The 23,517-nt window shown below is 33.7% G+C and overlaps 2 protein-coding genes across 2 annotated transcripts; one reads left to right on the forward strand and one right to left on the reverse strand.

The window, feature by feature from the left end:
• The first annotated feature begins 1,271 nt into the window (after positions 1-1,271).
• Positions 1,272-15,150, forward strand: il12b2 (interleukin 12B 2). The gene is made up of 7 exons (XM_056479062.1): positions 1,272-1,353; positions 3,909-4,157; positions 9,047-9,149; positions 9,235-9,398; positions 11,409-11,572; positions 12,152-12,277; positions 14,916-15,150. The coding sequence occupies exons 1-7, from the start codon at positions 1,272-1,274 to the stop codon at positions 15,081-15,083; spliced, it is 1,056 nt and encodes a 351-aa protein (XP_056335037.1). The 3' UTR covers positions 15,084-15,150.
• Positions 15,135-23,221, reverse strand: cfap161 (cilia and flagella associated protein 161). The gene is made up of 7 exons (XM_056479061.1): positions 23,043-23,221; positions 22,868-22,957; positions 22,015-22,253; positions 18,145-18,226; positions 17,141-17,299; positions 16,988-17,061; positions 15,135-15,511 (listed from the first exon to the last, which is right to left on the reverse strand). Exons 1-7 carry the CDS (start codon positions 23,112-23,114, stop codon positions 15,322-15,324), a joined length of 906 nt encoding a protein of 301 aa, XP_056335036.1. The 5' UTR covers positions 23,115-23,221; the 3' UTR covers positions 15,135-15,321.
• Between the last annotated feature and the right edge of the window lie 296 nt (positions 23,222-23,517).

The following is a 23,517-nucleotide window of genomic DNA, read 5'->3' on the forward strand; positions in this document are numbered from 1 at the left end:
TCGGTGAAATAAATGTGTCCTGCACTGTATTTCACTCAATCTTTCGCTGTTCATATTATTTAGGAGGCTATTTTTGTACTTTAAAATATATATATATATATATATATATATATATATATATATATATATATATATATATATATATATATATATATATATATATATATATATATATATATATATTATTAAAATGTTTTATATCTTCATATTTTGTTAATCTTATGAAATGCTTTTAAATAATTCATATTAATTAAAAGGCTATATCATATATTATTTACTTTAAAAGACAATCATTTTAATCGATATCCAAATAGAAACGCAAAATAAAAGTCTATCTATCTATCTATCTATCTATCTATCTATCTATCTATCTATCTATCTATCTATCTATCTATCTATCTATCTATCTATCTATCTATCTATCTATCTATCTATCTATCCATCCATCCATCCATCCAATTCTATCTATCTATCTATCTATCTATCTATCTATCTATCTATCTATCTATCTATCTATCTATCTATCTATCTATCTATCTATCTATCTATCGTCCGTCCGTCCGTCCGTCCGTCCGTCCATCTAAATTATATATTTATTATATATACATTGTTTTGTTAGCATTTTATACAGCTAATTAGGCCTACTAATTATATATATATATATATATATATATATATATATATATATATATATATATATATATATATATATATATGATCATAAAAATATAATAATTAGTAGGCCTAATTAGCTGTATAAAATGCTAATTCAGCTCTACTTATTTTTAACCGTTTGTCAGTAACAATTATAGACAGCTAATAACCGTATTTTTACTATGACCGTTATTGTTGTAATTAATTATTAATATTAATTATTTTAAATATAGATTTCCTGTTAAGTTAAAGAGATCATCAGTTCTCCATCATTTAGGCTACTCAACCTCAAGATTTCCCAACCTGTATCAATTTCTTTTTCTCCTAAATACAATATATAATAGTTTGAAGAATATCAGGAACTAAGCGGTTTCTGGTCCAGCTTGACTTCCATAGTAGCCTATCTTTTTTAACATGGAAGTCAGTATTGACCAACAACTGTTTGCTCATTTTTATTAAAGATATATCCTTTTGTGTCAAGCAAAAGTGAACAACCCCTTTAATATCACTACACTAGTTATTGGTTAAGGTATTAGTTTGCTTATAAATGTTCTGTATCTAAAGTAGGTTGATAATCAACAGCTGAGTATCAAATCAACTGTATTTCCTTTCTCCAGATGTGTCAGCTGACAAGAGTCATCCTTCTCCTCTGTTTGTCCGTAGTGAGACTGTCTGCGCTTAACTTTTTCCCAGGGAAATGTAAGTGCACTGACCACAACATTATACGCACACACAAACAGTTTTTAATAACGGGGGTTTCCCTACTTCTGTTTCTCTACACAGAAAATATGTTGACTGGCATTGCAAGAGTACTTCTATTTATAAACACAATATCACACGCGAGATGCGAGTGCAATACTGCGTTTATAAATAGAAGCACTTTTTGCACAGTTCGATGGCAGAAGTGTGTAAATAAACAACCACAGAGTCTTAAAACACTTTTAACTGCGGAAATACTTTATTCTGCCACAGATTCAGATCATTTATTTGTAAAATTATAATACGTATGGTCATGTTGACAGTGAATTGGTTCATTTAATTGGAGATTTAATTCCAATTGGATTTAATTGGAATTGGAGATTAAAGAAACAGAACAGCACAGCTATACAAATAAATACTACTAGAAAATGCTCAGTTTCTCTGCATTTATTAGGTATAGGTGGGCGGCACGGTGGCTCAGTGGTTAGCACTGTTGCAAGGTGGTCACTGGTTCGAGTTCCTGTTGGGCCAGTTGGCATTTCTGTGTGGAGTTTGCATGTTCTCCCCATGTTCACGTGGGTTTCCAATATGGGTGTTTCCCCAAAGACATTCGGTATTGGTGAATTGGGTAAGCTAAATTGGCTATAGTGTGTGTAAATATAGTTGGCGGTTCATTCCGCTGTGGCGATCTCTGAAACAGAGACTAATCGGAAGAAAAATGAATGAACGAATGAATGAATATTGGGTACGGGTTTAAATAAAATGCACATTTTTTTATTGTATAAATGTGTGATGTTTTTAATTTTCAAATATTATTAAAAATATCTTGGCATTTCTGTGTGGAGTTTGCATGTTCTCCCTGTGTTCACGTGGGTTTCCTCCGGGTGCTACGGTTTCACTTATTGATTTCTGAACTCTTCTGTAGTTAAAATGTTGTTATTGTGTTGTCTAAACATTAATATAAACATTATTCGACAGTAATGTGTTTGAGTAAAACATGATTTTTGATATATTCTGTCACCCGCTGATGATATTTCTTCTAAATATAAAGTAAAAATGTTGTCAATTAGAGCCACAATATCAATGTGTTAACCTCAGCATATCAAATAGTTGCAACATGGGCTCATTCTGAAAACGAAGCCCTATACACGTTTCTGGAGATCGCAAATTATGTAGCCAGAAGTACGAAGGCTGCATTTTGTTTTTTAAACAAACGATGTGGGGCGCTATGACACCGTTTCTTTTCGCGCTTACCAGCTGACCGCTTACTTCTGTGTGGACGGCTTTTCCACTGTTAAAAGTTTGTCCAGTAGATCGTCGCATACGCCGGAGGATTTGAGACACAGAGAGGAGTTGACTGTGGCGATGGGTTTCAGAAAGTGGGTAAAACAAAAACAGAAGCCAAAATATAATATAAAAAAGTAATTAACAAGGTGAGAATGTGATAAAATCTGAAATCGTATAGTAAAAATCAGACGAGGGCTTTTTACTTTCTGTATTGCTTTTCAAAATACTGCGGTTTTGGGAAAGTGGGTGCATGGGAGGGATTGGTCAGTCAGTCAGTCGACAGCTGCCTTTGGTGTATTTACAAGAAGAGCAGGCGCTCTCGAGAAAAATTTGAGATCTAAAAAAAGTGTACGCAGCGGCCTCTGGTGGATTCGCGAAAACAAAAACTGCAAAAAACGTAGCTCCTGGGACGTATTTGGCGCTCTCCAGAAATGAATATAGGGCTACGTTTTCAGAATGAGCGTGAATATTTTAGTTTCTGATCAACTGAGATTTTCAGATTTTATTAAAATATTATTATTACTATTAATTTGGAAGACATTTTATCACAAGTTATCAACGAAATAATACATTTAGCTTATTCCAACCAACTAAAACCAAGTCACCTTGATCTCAAAACGACACCAAATTGACATTGATGTCAAAAATGCAAATCGATTTGATGTCAAAATCTTGATGTCCATTTGACATCCACACGCTGATGCTGTTTTGACCACCAAAATAATGACATTAAAAGTATTATAATAATATTAGAAAGGTTTTATTATTCTGAAAGCTTTAATCACAAATGAACACTGGATTTTGCATCCCTAAAATGTATGCAAATGTTAAAAGGACATCAAATTGACATCTAACATTGGCAACATAATAAAAAAACATCAAAATACTTTCAATTTGAGTAAACTTTTGACGCTTTTTGACACATGTTAGATGTTAATTTGATGTCGGTTTGACGTCAAGAGTCAATTGACATCAAATCCATTAGCATTTTTGACATGTTTTGACATCAATTAAATCCAGTATATCTAGAGCAGTGTTTCCCAACCCTGTTCCTGGAGGCACACTAACAGTACATATTTCGGCGTTTCTCTAATCTGACCCATTAACTTCAGGTTTTGTAGCCTCCTCCAATGTTCTGATGAGTTGATTCAGGTGTGTTTGATTAGGGAGAGGTTGAAAATGTGGACTGTTGGTGTGCCTTCAGGAACAGGGTTGGGAAACACTGATCTAGAGAAACTTTCATGTGGCCATTGTTTCTCTTTGTGCAGTTAAAGTTGGCGAGAGAGGCACAAACGTGATCCTGACCTGTCAAACGAGTAAAGATGAAATCACGTGGAAGCATCAGGACGCACACAGTACATCAAAAATCTCAGGATCAGAGTTTGAAAAAGTCAGTGGTCGAACTCTGACCCTGATGGACCTGGACGAAGACCAGATCGGCAACTATACCTGCTGGAGTCAACAGGGTCTGGAGGACTACACCTATCTCCTGCTGGACAAGACCAAAGAAACTACAGGTCAGAACACTCAGGGTTCTTATTGTATGCCAAATGTCAAATCACTGGAATTTCACTAACTAAATCTCAGATTTTCTATTTATTTACAGTTGTGAATTGCATTACGGGATGTTGATCTCTGCTCTGTCGACTTCTGATGTTGAAAATTTAACTCTTGAATTTAACTATAAAGTGACTTTTATTGGCATTTTAGTAGTTTGAAATAATATAATGTATAAGAAATAATATAAAGAGAAATAAGTCTGTAAACTAACAGAAAATATACTGGCAGTTTATTACAAGGTTTTTGTAGCGTAATATACAACAACCCAGACAATATATCACTTTAAACTATTAAACATGTTCATAAAAGTCACTTTTTTAACTTTTCAAGGTTAAAAGTTTGAGATTGAGGTACCATAACGCAATTATGGAAAAGCAGTAAATAAATGGGGGGAAAAAATTAATCACAAACTACGGAAAATTTATTTGGATATGTTTTACAATGTACAATGAATAGAAAAACAGGCAGCTGTTATGTTAAACAGTCCCTCAAATAAGTCATTCTGTGATGCTGAATTTAATTCAAATTCAAGAAAATAGCACAAAATTTAGAGGAGCTTGATTTTGTTTTTGAATTTCTATAGATATAGGACATTGCATTGTTTTGCCTTGCATTGTATTGCATGCATTGTTTTATATCAAATAATATTTTAATTGCTCTGTTGTGTGATACAAAAGGTACATCACTGCGCTTCTTCTTATGTATGCAACTCAGGTTCATTATGATTACGTACCCCTATATACATTTCTGGAGAGAGCAAAATACATCCCAGGAGCTACGTTTTATTGCAGTTTTTGTTTTCGCGAATTCACAAGAGGCCGCTGTGTATGCTTTTTTTAGATCTCAAATTTCTTTCGCGAGTGCCATTCATGCATGCTGTTCTCACATAAATCCACCAGAGGCCACTGTTGAATAACTGACTGACTGACTGACCAACCAACCGACATATGCGAGAAAAGGAAAGGCATCAAACTGCCCCATAGCGTTCGTTTTAAAGATGAAATGTAGCCATATGTAGCTCTGTCTACATAATTTGCGATCTCCAGAAACGTACAGAGGGTTACGTTTTCAGAACGAGCCTATGTTGCAGCCATGTGTATGCGATCCGCTTTAAATGCATCATGTGGCATCGCAAAGCACATTCAGCCAAAACCAATTTGAACAAGGTTACGTTTGTTATATTCATCAGGAAATTGACATTTTATTAATGCTTTTAAATGCTAATGATGACGAGAATTAAATAAAAATAAAATTATCAATTAGAGTAATTCATGTTTAAATTTTTTGGGTCATTTTTCTTTTTAATTATGAAAATTTTCACTGCAAAATACAGGCAAAAAACAGCCACTTACGTTTGTTTCTAACAGGTACAGCCTGGTGACTGCATTTGATTGACTATTGACAAGTGGAAAATGAATAAAATGTCAGTGAAAAGTTGAAAACACGATACAGAAAAAAATTTTTTTAGATAAATTTAAAATGACAAATAAAATCCCTGAAAAAAATCTATTAAATTCTCTGACTTTCAATGTCTGGAATAATAGACTTTTTTAAAATCCCATAATATTCCAGAAATTTGATAACCTGTGAAACCCTGAACACTGCACAGTGTAAAACAAGGTAACAACATTAACTAATAGTTATCACCATACTTCTAATTACATAAAGAATTGTATATGTCATAAAATTTTAAGAATTAAATATGCAAATGAGGCATTATTTCATTAAACATGCACTCATTTGCATACAGAAATATTTGAACATTGGATGAAGTCAGGTTCAAAATTCCTGTCTCTTTTTTTTTACATATTAGAGTCAAAGGTTTTTACAGAGAAGATTTTGGGAATCTCTTGTTATTAAGTATGAACAATTCCCTCAGTAAACAACCTTCAGAATACAGATATGAATAAAACTGCAGTTTGGTGTATGTATGGAGCTGCTAAGTGGAAATTTATGGTTTATTACTGCAAGAGAAAAATCTCAAGTTTGAGGAAATAGTCCATTAAAATGTGTATTGTAATTGAAATCTATACACTGCATTTACTAACATGAACAAACAATGAACAGTACATTTATAACAGTATGTCTTCATGTTTGTTAGCATTAGTTAATTGTTGACTGATAGTTCATGTTAACTCACAGCGCATTAACCATGTTACAAACATGAATTTGGATTTTAATAATGCAATAGTAATGTTGAACTATGATTAATAAATGCTGTACAAGTATCGTTCATACTTATTTCCTGTTAGTAAATACGTGAACTAATGAAACTAAAGTGTGACCTAAATGAATAATACTCTAATAAAAGTAAAACTTAAAAGTGCATGTTAGATATTTTCTTTATGTTACACTGATTAAACACTTTATAAAACAGCACAAAAGCCCAAACATCTTATTTTTATTCTCTTCTCAAGTTATGGTTAGGAATAAGAACGTATGGGTGAACATACCTGGCAATAAAGCTCTTTCTGATTCTGATTCTGATTCTGGTTTGACAGGAATGTTGAACCAGCTTGCATCCTGATATTCAATAACCATGGAGTTAGTTAACCAAACAATATTGCATTAAAACATTACACATTAAAATAATGTCCACCAGGGTACATATATAACAAACACAGCCTTTATAAAAACTGATAAAAGAGATCAAATAAAAAATATATAGGCATCTTTTAAAGACTAATAAAAGATAAATAAATATGCAAATACAAACTACAATAGTATCTTCAGTAGGCGTGATTGAAGCAGTAAATCAAATCTTTATTTTTTATGTAAGGTTTGATTAGATATTTATTAAGAACTAAGCATTATAGGCCTGAAATGATTCCTCGATTATTCAGTCTATTTCCGCATTTCTCCCTAGCAGTGTCCACACAGTCTCTAAATGCAAATAATAAAATTCAACCAATCATAATCATTCACCACTAGTCAAACTTTCCATATCGTTTGATTCTGATGTCAAAGTCAGTTTTTGCCTAAACAAATGATACAATAAATTATACAAATACATCCTGTTTTATAAGTGTAATCTCCTGCCGACAGATTTTGTAGACATACATATAATATCTGAGTTCTGAAGCAGAACTTTTCGTACACCACTAGATCTAAATCACAAAATCAGAATTAAAGGGGACCTACTGTACAGTGTTATGCTCCTTTTTACAAGATGTAAAATAAGTCTCTGATGTCCCAAGCGTGTGTATGTTTCAGCTCAAAATACCACACAAATTACTTTTCATAACACTAAAACTTTGGTGACTTTCACTTTAAATTCAAATGAGATTGTGTGCTCTTTTCAAAAGGGGCGTGGCCACAAAAGCCTGTGCATCAGCATAGTGGCAGATTCAAAACAGGAATAACGTTATCTCTGTGAAAAACTGAAAATTTCAAAAGAAGGGTCTCAGGGTGCTTTCACACCTTTGGATCAATTGTTTTGTTCCGAAACACAGTTTAAAAATCGTTACAATGTTTATTTTGGTTTTTGGTGCGGTTCGCTTTCACATGGCGAAGTTTCTAAACAGACCAAAATAGTTCAAACAAGTCACATGTGAGTAAACTCTCCTCACATTGGTCAGAATTTCATGGTTTATTTTTCAGAGTCCTATAGATTCCGCTCAGCTGTCATATGTGGTTATTTTAATTTATGATGATGAGCAATACGACATTGTCAATAAATATAAATCAGAGAGCTAAGACTTTCTCATACTCATTTTTAGGGTTGTAAAAATCGAGCTATTGAATCAATCGATCGATTAAAAAAATGTTGGCCAGAAATATGCATTATAGGCTTAAATTATAGAGAGAAATAGCAGATGAACAGAGACTGCAGTCAGATCATGAAGCAGATCAAAATGAACGAAACATTAGGCCTAATATTAAATATTATAAAATTAAAATATGGAAAAAATATCAGATTGTAATTTCATATCAGATCATATTTTTTCCTAACGGATAAACAGCTCTCGTGAATAATTCCGCATGCTTTCACTTTCATAATCGACATGAAGCGCACATTTACCGGTAGGAATGACATCCCCTCATAATTCTCTCTTAATAGTTGTATACATAGTTATTCCATAACCATAATACACTGTGATATAGCCTGGTTTCTTAGTTCGTTGGATCATATTGCTTTCTCACTACAATCGATCCACTCCAGAGTTCGTTTCAATCGAATCGAGACCACCTTATTCAGGCTGATTTATTTGGTGTAGATCCGAGAGCGAATGCAGGTTTAACATATGCCAAACGAACCGTGCTAACTGGGCAAACGAGACAGGTTCCGAAATAAACGTCTAGGTGTGAAAGCACTCTCAGAAGAAGGCAGTCTATAGAGACTAGTGTTTATTTGCGCATCCTAAAACTCCACATTTAGCTGTTGACATTATCTTCAGCAGGTATGGTGTGAAAACTCTAATAGCAGAGTGCTTCTCACTCAGGGCTGTTTATGCTAATGTGGGAGAGATGGTCACGAGAGGGCGGGGCTTTCCCCCTCTGATGACATGTTTAAAGTGAGAATCTCAATCAAAGTGTTTATGCAGACTGTTTTTATCAACTGTGATTATATAAAATAAAATCAATTCATTTTAACCATTAGAGGCTGGCTATATTCACACACTGTTGCCTTATTTAAACCCTTTTAAAAGTGTTTTCTTTTTAAAAGTGTTAAAAGTCAATTTTTTAAAATAATTGGTCTCCTTTAACCATATATTCCTGAAAAAAGCAGCTTTATGGTTAATAATAATAATAAGCTTTATGTCGAGTCATTGAATGCCTGAGCCATAAATCAGGAAACAATTTTACTTTCAGTTTTGGACACAGACGTTTCTTTCTTCCTTTTCAGCTTTTAACATCAACTGCACAGCCGAAAGTTTTTCCTGTACCGAACGCATCAAATGTTCCTGGAGATCAGATGCATTTACTGCATTCAGACTACGCAATTCAAGGTATCAGACGCACAAACACACCCACAGAAATAATAAGCTGATGCTATGGGTGACTCAATCGAGATTGTTTCATACATTTATTTAGGGATAATGGAAATTGGGTGTCAGAGTCTGTGGACGGGGTATTTTCTCTCCCACATTCAACCGATTCCTATTCTGAGGAGTCTGAGCGGCTGCAGATAACAGGAGAAGCTCTTTCTGCGTGCTGCTATATAAGAACTGACTACAGCTTCTTCCTGAGAGATATCGGTGAGTTCAGATCGTGGGTTAATGACTGAATACTGATTAACTCAGTTGGAGAGTAACAGTAGCTTCCTGTGAAGCTTCCTATTAAAAATATGAATTTAAAAGTTAGATTTGTGAGGGGTATACTTGTATATGCTGAGCATGGTATACATTTTTTATTTTAATACACAATTTTAGTTTATTAATAGTTTATTATATTATAATATATCTTTTATATTTTCCATTGTTGTTTTTGTTAAAAAGTTTAATAAACGTTTCATTTTTATAATGTCTATATAGTTTTTACTTATTTTTAATTTGGTTTACTTTTTATTGATTTGTTTTATTTCAAGTAACATTAACCCATAACTAGGGCCAGACAGAATCTGCTGACATTTTTTACTATTTATGCAGAGAATTTTGTAAAAAATCTGCAGATTTAGGTGGAATGATTTTAGGAGTATCATAACTACAAACTTAATATTATGAAATAAAAAAAACATTTTTAAGCTTGTATTTAATGTTTACAATGCAAATCCAATTAGATCCACTTATTTGGTAAACAAAGCAAGTCTCTTTTATAACAGATCTACTAAAAGACAGAAAAATATGACTTTACAAACTGTATTGTAAATAAATCATATGAACATTTTAATATTACTATTATTATTTCACAATAATATTAGTGAAATTAATTTAAAAACTGAATAAATATAAATTTACACACATTTACACAAGTAAATACACAGACTCAATGATGGGCTAAAAATCTGCACATTTCTGCACGCACAGATTCAGTGTACTTACTATTATACTGTAATTATATTATACTATTATTACTATTATGCCTTTTTTAAAAGATATAAAAAAAGTTTCTTATGTCCCTAGAGTGTGTATGCAAAGTTTCAGCTAAAAATATTCAACATCCAACAACTAACTCTCTGAAACTGCCCCTGTTAGGTTTCAATCCTAATTGTGCCATTTTGGTGACTGTCGCTTTAAATTCAAATGAGATTGTGTACTCTTTTCAAAAGGGGCGGAGCTGTAAACGCCTATGCATCAGCATAGTGGCAGATTCAAAACAGGAATAACGTCATCTCTGTGAAAAAATTCAAACTTCAAAGTGTCTCAGAAGAAAGCAGTCTATGGGGCCGATCACACCGAACGCGCTTTTACGTTTCAAATATGCGAGGCGCACCACTGTGCCTTTTTTATTGACAAGAAAAAAAGAAGTGCGGTGCACTTTTTTATGTCACTAGGCAACGACTGAATCAGCTACATATCGTGAGCGAGTCATACTGCTCCAGATAACTTGAAACAGTGACCGCTAGTCTCTCTTCCATCTTTAAAATGTGCGTAGTCAACAAGACAACACAAACACTGCTGTCACCTTTATGGACACCCCTCCTCTGCTTTCATTTGTTTGGAGAATGAAACAGACGCGACTAACGTGACATGCTTTTCCCGCTCGTAGTTGACTTTTTTCAACGGCAAGCACACAGAGCACAACGCGCTCACGGCCATCAGTAAACCATTCAAAAGATGCACCTCTCAATGTAAAAAACGCGTTGTGTGATCGGACTTTATCGAGACTACAGTGTTCATTTATGCCTCCTAAAACTCTATATTTATAAAGCCTTTTAGTCGCTGACATTATCTTCAGCAGGTACGGTGTGAAAACTCTAGCAGATAGCTGCTTATGGGCTGTCTATACTAATGAGAGAGAGATTGTCACTAATAGGCAGGGCTTTGCCATATGAACACTTGTACAAAGGCAGAATCTCAATTAAAGTGTTTTCACAGACTGTTTTTATCAAGTGTGTTTTATAAAAATAGAATTATTTAATCTTTAACCATTATAGGCTGGTTATATTTAAACACTCTTGCCACACAACTGAGTTTAAACCCTTTATAAAAGTGCTTTTTGCATAACAGGTCCCCTTTAAATCATCATACACCCTAGTTGGCTAAGAAGTAAACACTGGTCTGCCTCACATCATCGCTGACTGAACGCTATTGTTCGTTTTTTCCTAGTTAAGCCAGCCAATCCAAACATTTCCATCTGCAGAGTAAAGAATGAGGGCAGTGATGAGCAGATAATCGAGGTGGAGGTGAAGCCTCCGTCCTCCTGGCCGCAGCCACAGAGTTTCTTTCCTCTGACGCACCAGATTCAGTATGAGAATCGACATGATGGCAAGGTACAACATAATCTCCTGTACACAAACACACATCCTGAAACATTCAAAATCATTCTGCATTTCTTTTAGGATTTGTTTAGTAAGGAAAAAGATTGATCATGTGCATTAAATGTTATATATGAAGAGATTAGATGCAAAACCTCTAAAAGCCATGTGATGTTTTCTTCTAAAGTTAGCATTTTTTTCTGACTCCTGTATGTAGGCTCAGTAATTTTACATTTTTTAGTGACAAATAAGTTCTTTTCATTGCTTTTCAAGTGAAATAACTGAACATAAACATAGGAGGCAAACAAAAATGCTCATTTTAGGAGAAAATTTCAGACGGCATTTAGAGGTTTTTGCATCTGAACTCTTCCTATATATAAAATCCAGTTTCTTAAGACGCTCTAAAATATGTGTTAAATGTGGTTAAATGTTATCATATTCAGTTGAAGACCATTATTATTAGCTATTGTGAAATATATGTGATACTTTAATTACTTCTCAAATATTTGAGACTTAAGGACTTCTAGTTTTTTTTCTTTAGGAGTGAATTATCCTTAGTAAGAACTGAATTGACTCTCTCTTATTTCTCCACAGCTGAAAACTAAAGAATGGGAGGAAGGCTCAAAGGTCAAAGTTCAGGGCTTGATCAGAAAGCTGCGAGCTCGCTGCAGAGACCCACTGCTCGTCTCCCAGTGGAGTGAATGGACCCCCTGGACAAACGTAAACTAGTGTTTACACATCCCTTTATTTATTTATTTAATTATTTATTTATTTGATTATTTATTTATTTATTTATTTATTTATTTAATTGATTGTTTATTTATTTGATTGTTTATTTATACCTCCCTGTCTTTATTTACAGTTGAAGTCAAAATTATTAGCCCTCCTGTGGAATTTTAATTCTTTTTAAATATTTCCCAAGTGATGTTTAACAGAGAGAAAAAAAATTCAACATATTTTTAAAGATAATATATGTAATAACAAATAAAAAATGCTCTACTTATTTCGCAAGATACTACTATTCTGCTTAAAGTGCAGTTTAAAGGCTTAAGATTATTATGCTAATTAGGCAAGTTAGGGTAATTTGGATAAAAATATATTTCTTAAAGTCTGCATGAACCGGAAGCTACGACATTTTTCATTCATATTGTGATGCAGTTCCTGTAGAAAAATGGAAAATCAAATGAAAAAACAGTGGCGTAGCTTGCTTTTTCTTCTGCGAGCCGATTGGATTTAGGCAATTCATTCTGAAAGATCAGGAAAAGGGTTTAAGGAGAATTATTACAACCTAACAGACACTTCCTCCTCATCATTTCTGTTTGTTATCAAGACTGACAGTTGGAGGGAGTGTGGTTAAAGGTGCAGTATTGAAGTTTGACACCCAGTGGGTGAACTAGGTATTGCATGCCTGGTTTAAAACACATGCAAGCGCAGGTTGCCAGGTTGACGCCATCAACTACTATCTAACTATCGAGCCTAAAGACTGATTTAGTCATGTTCTAACTTAAAGAAACAGCAAGCGATAGAAGAAATATTTTAGTTTTTGAAAAATAGTTTTTGTCCTAATCAACACCTGAAATTTATATTAGAAACGGCTTCTGTTTCTTGCAGCTGAACAACAGAAAACTGACAGTGATCACCTCAGATACACCTCATGTGCTTTATTCTGTGTCAAATGTTAATCATGTGAGTTTGAAAACCATTTTACATGACATTTCTTGCGATGTACTGAAGCAGAAGCAGATAGTTCAACTCAGATCTTGAAAATAAAATAAACTGTTTGAAACTGAACTTTAGAACTGTGACTCAAAACCAACACATATCAGTGATTCGTAATCTACATTTAATAATGTTAAAGAGGTTTAATATGTATTAATTAGATTATAAACCTTACCATTTTATGAGTGAGTGCATTCTGTGCTTCTGAATGGCTGTATTTAAATTTCTGTCGTGTTTCGTCTGGTGCAAACCTCGTCATGTAGCGTGTTATGACACAGGTTACAATGTAACCTGCTCACCTAATGTTTACGCTCATAATATTTATATTATTTAATAATTGATAACCTCACGTGGAACTCTGAATCTGCATCTCATTTCGGAGTCTGTTACTGTCCAACAGAGATTGCATTTGTGTCACTGACACATGCTTCGAGAGCCTTCCTGACTGAATGAAATATGCTGTTTTCCAACAAGGCAACCCGGGATGCTGAAATATAATTGGCTAAACTGGCATTGGGCAGGTTAAATGAACAAAACAAAAACAGCTGTTCCGGCACGTAACATGCAGTTTCAAAGCAGAATATCTGACTTCAGCACTGTTTTTCAGATAAACAAGAATGTTTACTTAGCATGTTTCTTAAATATCTGCAAACATATTTTGGGATTTCTATGCTTTAGAAGAGTCAAAAACGCACCTTTAAGTATGTTAGCCATGCCCAATACCTCAGACAGACCTAATCTGACAACTGAACTAAAAACAAACAGCAAGTGCATCTTTAGAGTTCATATAATAATAATAATAATAATAATAATAATAATAATAATAATAATAATATATATATATATATATATATATATATATATATATATATATATATATATATATATATATATATATATATGTGTGTGTGTGTATAAAAAAATTCCAGCTAAATTAAAACAATTAAGACATTCTCTAGAAGAAAAATTATTATAGGAAATACTCTTAAAACATCACCTGGGAAATATTTGAAAAAGAATACAAATTTCACAAGAGGGCAAATACTTTGACATCAACTCTCCTTATTTATTCTTTGCATATGCGGTTTATGTTTGAATGATGGTGATGCTGTCATTGGTTATGTATAATGAATCAAGCTTCTGTCTTATTAAAAACCTTTGCTCCTCTTTTCTGTCTCTTGTTTCGTTCAGTTTATGCAATATTAGTTTCAGTCATGCTGTTGCTTGGCTGTGATTCACTGGCCTTGAGTTGCAGGAATTATTATGAAATGCTGTTTCTGCTTGATATGCACTACTATTTAAAAGTTTGGGGTGCCAGATTTTTTCTATTTAAAAAATCGTCTTTTAAATCTTAATTTTTTTGTTTGATGCCAAACATAGTAAAAGGTGATGTTGCAAATATTAGGAAATGTTAAAACATTCATTTTAAGATAATCAAGATATTTTTAAGATCTTAAAATTCATCTAAATTAAAATCCTAAATTTCCTAATTAAAGTATTAAATCCTGTAATGTTTTTCATTGAGCTGTTCACTGCATTACTGACCCTAAACTTTGAAAAGGTAGTGAATATACGAGAGATGGATTTGAGAGTGTGTGTTTACTAGAGCATACACATGATTCTTTTGTTCTCCGTGTAGGTTTCAGACAGTGCCAATGGAAACAATGGCAGATTGGACAGAAACACGAAAAAAGGGAAAAAGATGAGAAACTGTCAGAAAAAACATCAGAGAAACCATCCGAAAAACCATCAAAATAATAAGAAAAAACATCAGAATAAAAAGCAGAAACATGTAAACAATATTTAAATTTATAATATATACTATATACTATATAAAATTATTATTGCATTTAGAGACAATGAATTTGTGTATAAGCTATATTAAATTGTTGTTATTATTAAATTACTGCAATGCTGAGCACTTTTACAAAACTTTTAATAAACAGCAGAGGGCAGCAGTGAGTAAAGTCTGCTGCATTTGAGGAATTGTCTACTTTGAAAAATATAATAAAATCTTGAATTGATTGGTATAATCATTGTTTTTTTTAACTGCAATCCTTTACTTGTGTGTCCTCCTGGTTTTCTCTGTGCTCGTCTTGCTGTAGTTGAAGGAGACTTTGACTCTGATTGGCTGGATGAGCAGTGGAGAACAGCCAGTGATTATTGTCCCGCTCTGCCTTATGGGAGTCCAGGAAGGTGTGAGCGGTGAGTTCATACTCTTTACCAAACTGAGACCTAAACACACAAACGAATCAAATAAATAAACAAACAAACACAAACCTTCAAAAAGAAACCTTCAAACTGTTCTTAAGCTGCTGTTTTTCTCATTACAATCTCTCTCTCTCTCTCTTTGTTTAGTATAATAAAAATATGGAAAATATTAAGGGACCACTAAAAAATGATCAGCCAATGACTGCTTTCTTTTTGACAATATTTTTAAATGTAATTAAAAATTGATGAATTATTCATAAAATATAAATAATCTTATAAATATAAATATACAAATGCCTTGTTGATGCCAGAGTTCAGAGGAGAATGGCCAGACTGGTTCGAGCTGATAGAGAGGCAACAGTAACTCAAATAACCACTCGTTACAACTGAGGTATGCAGAAGAGCATCTCTGAATGCACAACACATCCAACCTTGAGACGGATGGGCTACTGCAGCAGAAGACCACACCGGGTGCCACTCCTGTCAGCTAAGAACCGGAAACTGAGGGTACAGTTCGCACAGGCTCGCCCAAAATTGGACATTAGAAGATTGGAAAAACATTGCCTGGTCTGATGAGTCTCAATTTCTGCTGCAACATTCAGATGGTAGGGTCAGAATTTGGCATCAACAACATGAAAGCATAGATCCATCCTGTCTTGTCTCAATGGTTCAGGTGGTGGTGGTGTAATGGTGTGGGGGATATTTTCTTGGCACACTTTGGGCCCATTAGTACCAATTGAGCATCGTGTCAATGCCACAGCCTACCTGAGTATTGTTGCTGACCATGTCCATCCTTTTTATGAGCACAGTGTACCCATCTTCTGATGGCTACTTTCAGCAGGATAACACACCATGTCATAAAGCGCGAATCATCTCAGACAGTTTCTTGAACATGACAATGAGTTCATTGTATTCAAATGGCCTCCACAGTCACCAAACTCAATCCAATAGAGCACCTTTGGAATGTGGTGGAAGGGGAGGTTGATATCATGGATGTGCAGCTGACAAATCTGCAGCAACTCTGTGATGCTATCATGTTAATAAGGACTAAAATCTCTGAGGAATATTTCCAGTATCTTGTTGAATCTATGCCATGAAGGTTTAAGGCAGTTCTGAAGGCAAAAGGGGTCCAACCCGGTACTAGTAAGGTGTACCTAATAGAGTGTATATATATATATATATATATATATATATATATAAATTAACATTTATTTATTTATTGGAAAGAAATACTTGCTGTAAAGCAACAGTATTAAAGTAACAGTAAAATAATTGAATATATATCTGATAGTGAAATATTTATATATTCAATTCTAAATAAAAATGTTGTATATTGTATGTCTATTTTAAGCACATGGATTTTACTTTCATTATTCTACATGATGTACTTGTAGTATTTTAAATGTATTTAGTAAATGAAGCACTTGGAGTATTTATAATATTTATCTGCTCCCTGCTCGCATGCATTAAAATGGTACAAAATGAAATATACCATATTACCATAGGATGTGATTGCCCAGTGCAGCCAGACATTGATTGGTCTTACAGTGGGAAATCAAAACCTTGCTGTTCACCTGCCAAAACAAAGCATTCACTCTACATTATTAAACTGCCAATAGCAATAAAGTACATTTGAAAATCATAAAGATGTACCTGAACCGGGTATCCCTCATTTTCAAGCCTCTCTTGTGGGTCGAAGTAGAGCACCTTCCACCAGCACAGAAAATCAAACTCCTCTACTAAACTCAGCTCCTGCAGTCGAGACTTTCTAGCACACTTCTGAAATGACTTGTGATCACTGGCAAGAAACAGCTGTGTGGAATTGAACAGATGTTAGTTGATCATTGATGCTGTTTAAACAAGCCATTACTTTATCAATTAACTAAAAAAATGAAAATTTACTCAATTTACTTTTATTAGATTCTTTCTTCTGTTGTATACAATAGAAGATATTCTGAAGAAGGCTGGGAAAGTGACAGCCAGTGACATCCACAGTAGGAAAAAACACAATGGAAATCAATTATTTCCAACATTATTCAAAGTATCTTCTCGAAAAACGATGACTGAATTTTCAAATTTGTATAAATTGTTCTTTAAATGTTTATAGAAACACATTATTTTTCAGCAACTTTATTTACAATTTGTCTAAAATGACTGAGTTTCTACAAGCCCTCCTCCCGAAAAAGCACAATCTGATTCGCCAGGTGACCTAGCGCAACGCGATTGGCTAATTATCTCAAGTGTGTGTTGCATATAAGACCCCCTACCAGTCAAAACAAACCATGTGACACCACTTCAATTAACATAAAGTAGGGAAAAAATTACTATGGAAGTCAATGGGTGCCAACTACCAACATTCTTCGAAATATCTTCTTTTGTGTTCAACAGAAATAAAAAATAAAGCAATCAAGACAAACTGTACATCATTTGAAAGCTTAACATTTCAAGTTTCAATACATGTTGTATATATATCTATGATTAAGTTTTGAACAAGTGAAGGGAGAGTAACTGATGAGGTGATTTTCATTTTTAGGTGAACTATCCCTTTAAACCAACAGATGCAAAAACAACAACTCGACTATTGATAGATTTAAAAAAAAGATGAACTGTACTTAATTTATACAGTGTAAAATATGCAAAAGTATTTGGTTGTTTACCTCTCCAGCAAAGCCTCCAGTGGTTTTCAGGGCAAAACTTTGATCATATCTGACCACTTCTCCATCAGAGCTCCCATCAACACTGAATCACAGAAATAAAAAAATATAAAATCAGCATCCATAAATGCAGATGCCACGTGAAACTGCTCCAGATATGTAGATGTGTCTGCAATGTAGGAGGGCTTAACGTGTCGCAACTCACATTAAAAAAAACAGTTTTTTATTTTTACAGTTTTTCTCAGTGGCTTTGGTGCATTTCTCACAACACTATTCACATTTGCACAACAGTTAATGCATTTCTCAAAACAATTAGTACAAACTGCTAAACTTAGTTGATAGCCTGCAGTAGCATGTCACTTGCTCAAAATGGATGGCTCATTCCTCAAAAGCAAGTCTTCATGTCAATGAAAGTGTCAGTGTCATCAAGATGAAAAGTCCTGACACCATTGTTTATGAACAAGATAGTCAAATGGCTTTGTCATGTTTCATTATGACAGTTTACTCTGTAAATGTTTTCCTGTGCAAAAAAGTCGGATTTTGGTGACACTTGCTGAAAATGCTCAAGACAGCACTATATACTATTTGCACAGCCATTTGAAAACTACAGTAAAGTTAGACACTGCATTTAGTGAGGTTTCTGAGTACAAAACACTGAATATGTATGTTTCACATTTGTACTGCATTTGCTCTTTGCAATTCTAATTTATTCACAGCATTGTGCAAAAGAATAAATAAACCCTTATTTACAACAAACATAAACTTCCTATGTGTAGAGCTGTGCACAACTGTAAACAATATTGGAGTACATATTGAAACTGAACCGACAACATACACAGGTCTGTAAATAATTCATGAAATTGTTCAATTTAGAAGAGATTTACAGGAATAAAAGATTTAAAATTTTGTAAAAAATTTACATTTGACAGATTTTGACAACTAGTTCAACATTTTGTACATAATGACTCAAGTAATGAAATGAGGACTATTAGTTTTATATGGAATGACTATTATATGGTATGACATAAGCAAATGATAATGTTATAAAACAGCAGAGAGTTGTATGAAAGCAATTGGTGCATGTCCAAAAGCATTTGCAATTTGTTGGATGGAATAAGAAACTATAATAAAATAGAATAGAATAAGAAACTGCTACCATGATGTGCACAAATGACTAATAGTTTTGAGAAATGCATTAACTGTTGTGCAAATGTAAATAGTGTTGTGATAAATGCACCAAAGTGACTCTAAGTCAATATTAGACTTTTTAAAAAATGATAATAACGTTTAAATAGCAAGTTAGCTAGCACCATGTTGTATTTCATTAATTTATGAAAATCATTGCTGATGTTTATTACATAGACAAACTTAAATACTATACTCATTCTGTTCAATGTAATGCGTTAGACGAACCGGGACTAGTCATAGCACTTATTATTTGTCTTTTGATGTTTTATTTTTAGTCGTGCTGAAGATCTTTTTCTCATCAACACTTAAACTACCTTCTGCCTTTTAATACTAACACTTTTTATTTAATATTGCATTTGTTTTATTATTTAAAAAGTTTGCTCAGATATTCTATTAGCTCTCTCTTGTGTAATCTTTATTCTCTCTTATATTATGCATATGTTTCTATAACATATAAATATCAGTTAGTTTCATTTTTTCATGAAGTTTCATAAGATTTGATTAATCTACACTTCTGAATTGCATTATGTCAGTGTTTCTCAACCACGTTCCTGGAGGACCACCAGCACTGCATGTTTTGGATGTCCCTTTTGTCTGTCACACACATTACAGGTCTTTCCGTTTCTGCTAATGAGCTGAATCAGGTGTGTTTGGTGTGTTTTGGTTAAGGAGTCAGGAACGTGGTTGAGAAACACTGCATCATGGGATATTGATCTCTGCTTTGACATTTATCAAAAGACATTTTAAATAGTTTGTAACAATATTTAGTACCAAAAAACATAATTACAGTTTTTCTACTGTAATTTTCATGACCAACCATTTCAGTATACTGTAGCCTATTGTTTCGAACTACTAAAAAGTCAATAAAAGTCAGTTTGTTAAACATTTCAACACTGAAACTTCATGATCAAGGAGTCATAGTGTAAAATTAAAGCATAAATAAATAAAAAACATCCATGAATCACAAGCTATGCTATTTAACAGATATCATTTACAGCAGGGATACCCATACTTGCAGTCATTCTCAAGGTTTTTTTTTCTTCACTTCCGCCATTAGTGAAGTTTTTTTTCCCTCTCCGCTGTCGCCACTGGCTTGCATGGTTCAGGATCTGTAGAGCTGCGCATCGTTGGATTTGCTCTTCAGTGTTTGGACTCTCAGTAGTGATTATTAAACCACACTGAACTGAGCTAAACTGAACTGAACTTAAACACTACAAACTTAACTACACTGTTCCTATTTACTGTGACCTTTTATGTGAAGCTGCTTTGACACAATCTACATTGTATAAGCGCTATACAAATAAAGGTGAATTGAATTGAATTTAATACTTTTTTGTATGAAGGGCCAAAAACCAAATATCATTGAGAGTCGTGGGCCAAAGATAAATATACAAAACTATTTTACATTAAAGTTGCCATGGGAAATTTCCTAATTTATTTCATAATATTTAAACAGAAAACATCTCTTTGAACCGTATTAACTAATGGAGTACAACGTTTTTAAATTATAACTTATTACAATAAACAATCATAATTATAAAATTGAATACACTAGTCAAGCAGAATCTGCTTTGCCTTGATTTGCTCACCAAAGTCTCTGCATTGTCCTCTACTCCTCGTATAAATGTATGTACATTTTAACTAAATTACAGCATTTAAATTGAAACACTTCATTTCAGTTAGCGTTAGTTGCAGCTTAACAATTAAACAAACAAATAAAAGGTTACCTTAAATTTGAAATGGCAATCCCTAAATATTCCCGTTATTCCCCCTCTTCTCTCAGATGGGATGGTGGGCCAAATAAAAGGTTACCATGGGCCAACTTTGGGGCATCTCTGATTTACAGTGTTTGGTTTTAATGGACGATAAGGCTGCACAATATGTCTTTTCAGCATCAGCGTTTAGAAAACATGTGACTTTTGCAGTCATTGCAAAATTTAACCATAATAGAGTGAGAGTTTATCATTTGCATGTGTTTTGTATTTATGTAAGCTTTCTAAGCTAATTAAAATCCTTAAGAAATTATAACATTCGTTGCTTTAACATAGATTGTGTTTAATTATTTATTTGACGAAGACTGTAGTGTTATTGTAAATTTGATTAAATTAAATGTTTGTACCTGACTACTGTAAAAGTCCGCAGAAAACCATAAAGCTTTATGCACTACCCTACAAAATCAGCCAAATCACTTAAAAATTCTGAATTATTTTTAAACTATTCAAGCCATCAGGTGAAATTGTATTGATATTGCAATATATTTCGCATTTATTACTATATTAGGGTTGTCGCTATACCATAAATTTATGTCACAATACTATACCAGCTGAAGTATCACGATATCAAGTAGCATTCCCGATACTGTAATTCAGAACTCAGATCTATGAAATGAAGCTAACTGTCAGAAATACTGTATTTTATGTTATAATACATATATTTAACTAATAATTCCCTTATTTTTTCTTATTTGACATTCTCCGTTTTTTTTACTGACTTTTCCACATGCAACATTAACTATTGTAAAACCATTAATGATGATACAAACTCGATACAAACTACAGTGGCACCGTCAGTATTTTGTAGCCATAGTATCACCGTACTACCATAGTACCAGTAAACCGTGCAACTCTATTATATATATTGCAATTGTTTTCAATATTGTGCAGCTCTAATGTGCAAGAGAAATACCTTACAATGATGAAAGTGTTTCTAACACAAGGGTCCATCCTGTGGGCTCCTCCTACTTGGAGGGGCCCGGTAAGGTGAGGGCCTGTGTTTGTCTGTGAATGTGATGAGACATTACTGCTGTCCGCAATGATGCTGAGGACACAGGGGCTCCGCTGCATGTGATCTCCATCTCCACAGTTCACCAGCATTACTGTGTCTCCAAAGTGTAAAAAACCATCCTGAGATACAGATAAACTCACCTAACAAAAACATTACATATTAGTGTAACATTCAGCAGAGAAAAATAGATTAAAGTGATTGTTCACCACAAAAAAAATGAAAATTAGCTCCCTATTTTCCCACTCTCAAGTGGTTCCAAAGCTTTATGAGTTTCTTTCTTCTGTTGAACACTAAAGAAGATATTTTAAAGAAAGCTGAAAACCTGTAACCATTGCCTTCCATAGTAGGATAAACAAATACTATGGAAGTCAATGGTTACAGCTTGAGTATTCTTCAAAATGTCCTCTTTTGTGTTCAATAGAAGCAAGTCAGGTTTCGAACAAGTAAATAAGTAAAGAGTGAGTAAATTATGTTAGAATTTTAATTTTAAGGGTGAACTATACATTTCAGTTACACTTAAATTGATAAATTTGGTTACACAAAATTACTTCAAAACATTTTACAAACTGAATTACAGTAACAAGGTTTCAAAATATGGATTGAAATTTAGTTTATATTGCTATTACTTATTATTATCATCATCATTATAATTAGCATTTTATCAGACATACCCGATTATCATCTTGTTCATTGTTCATAGACACTTCTATCAAACAGTAAACTAGTGGTAAGCTTAAAAAAGTCCTAACGTTACCGTTTCGAGGATGTTATGTTTCAAAGCTCCTTCCTTCTGTACAGTGAGTTCGCCTCTGTCTTTTTGCAGAGTAAACTCTTTTAATGTTTCCTGCAGTCAGAAATGTGTTATTTGTTTAAAAAAAAAGCTCTACGCACGCGTAGTAAACCTTATGAGAAGCATTGAAACAACAAACCTCCTCTAAAGTCACGTCTTCTTTCCAGTTTCCCACACGAACACGCGGGTTGTAGGTGCGAACATGAGCCATTTCACGGTTGTTGTAAAGCCAGAGAGACGGTGAAGTCTTTTAAATACTATTTTAATTTACAAAAGCTGTAGACCGAATGCGCCCCCTAAAACAGGTGACTGTTACCAAGGATGCGTAAAAACAAATATGGATGGGCTAATGCGCATGCGTCTATTACGTCCCCATGATAACACTTTCTTTGGTTATGTGGCTGGCTACCAGTTTAGATTTTCGCGCTGAAACCATGGCTGAAACAGAAGTTGTTCTGAGGTTTGTGGCATTAAAATGTGTTTTTAAGACGATATTTTAATCTAAAAGCAAATGAGAAATGCATTATATTATTGTACTAATGAGAAAATATTTATGGAAACATTGTATATTAGACATCAAATACATACCTACATATTTTCACACTTTTTGTGGT

The sequence above is a fragment of the Danio aesculapii genome, chromosome 18, assembly GCF_903798145.1.
Source record: "Danio aesculapii chromosome 18, fDanAes4.1, whole genome shotgun sequence".
Classification (NCBI taxonomy): domain Eukaryota; kingdom Metazoa; phylum Chordata; class Actinopteri; order Cypriniformes; family Danionidae; genus Danio; species Danio aesculapii.

Coding starts and splice junctions, on each gene's coding strand:
- cfap161 (XM_056479061.1), bottom strand. CDS start 23,114: ATGGCTCATGTTCGCACCTACAACCCGCGTGTTCGTGTGGGAAACTGG. Junction 17,062..17,140: donor ATGAGGGATACCCGGTTCAG/GTACATCTTTAT, acceptor TTGTTTTGGCAG/GTGAACAGCAAGGTTTTGAT. Junction 15,512..16,987: donor CTGGGCAATCACATCCTATG/GTAATATGGTAT, acceptor TTGTGTGTTTAG/GTCTCAGTTTGGTAAAGAGT.
- il12b2 (XM_056479062.1), top strand. CDS start 1,272: ATGTGTCAGCTGACAAGAGTCATCCTTCTCCTCTGTTTGTCCGTAGTG. Junction 9,399..11,408: donor CTTCTTCCTGAGAGATATCG/GTGAGTTCAGAT, acceptor GTTTTTTCCTAG/TTAAGCCAGCCAATCCAAAC. Junction 11,573..12,151: donor AGAATCGACATGATGGCAAG/GTACAACATAAT, acceptor ATTTCTCCACAG/CTGAAAACTAAAGAATGGGA.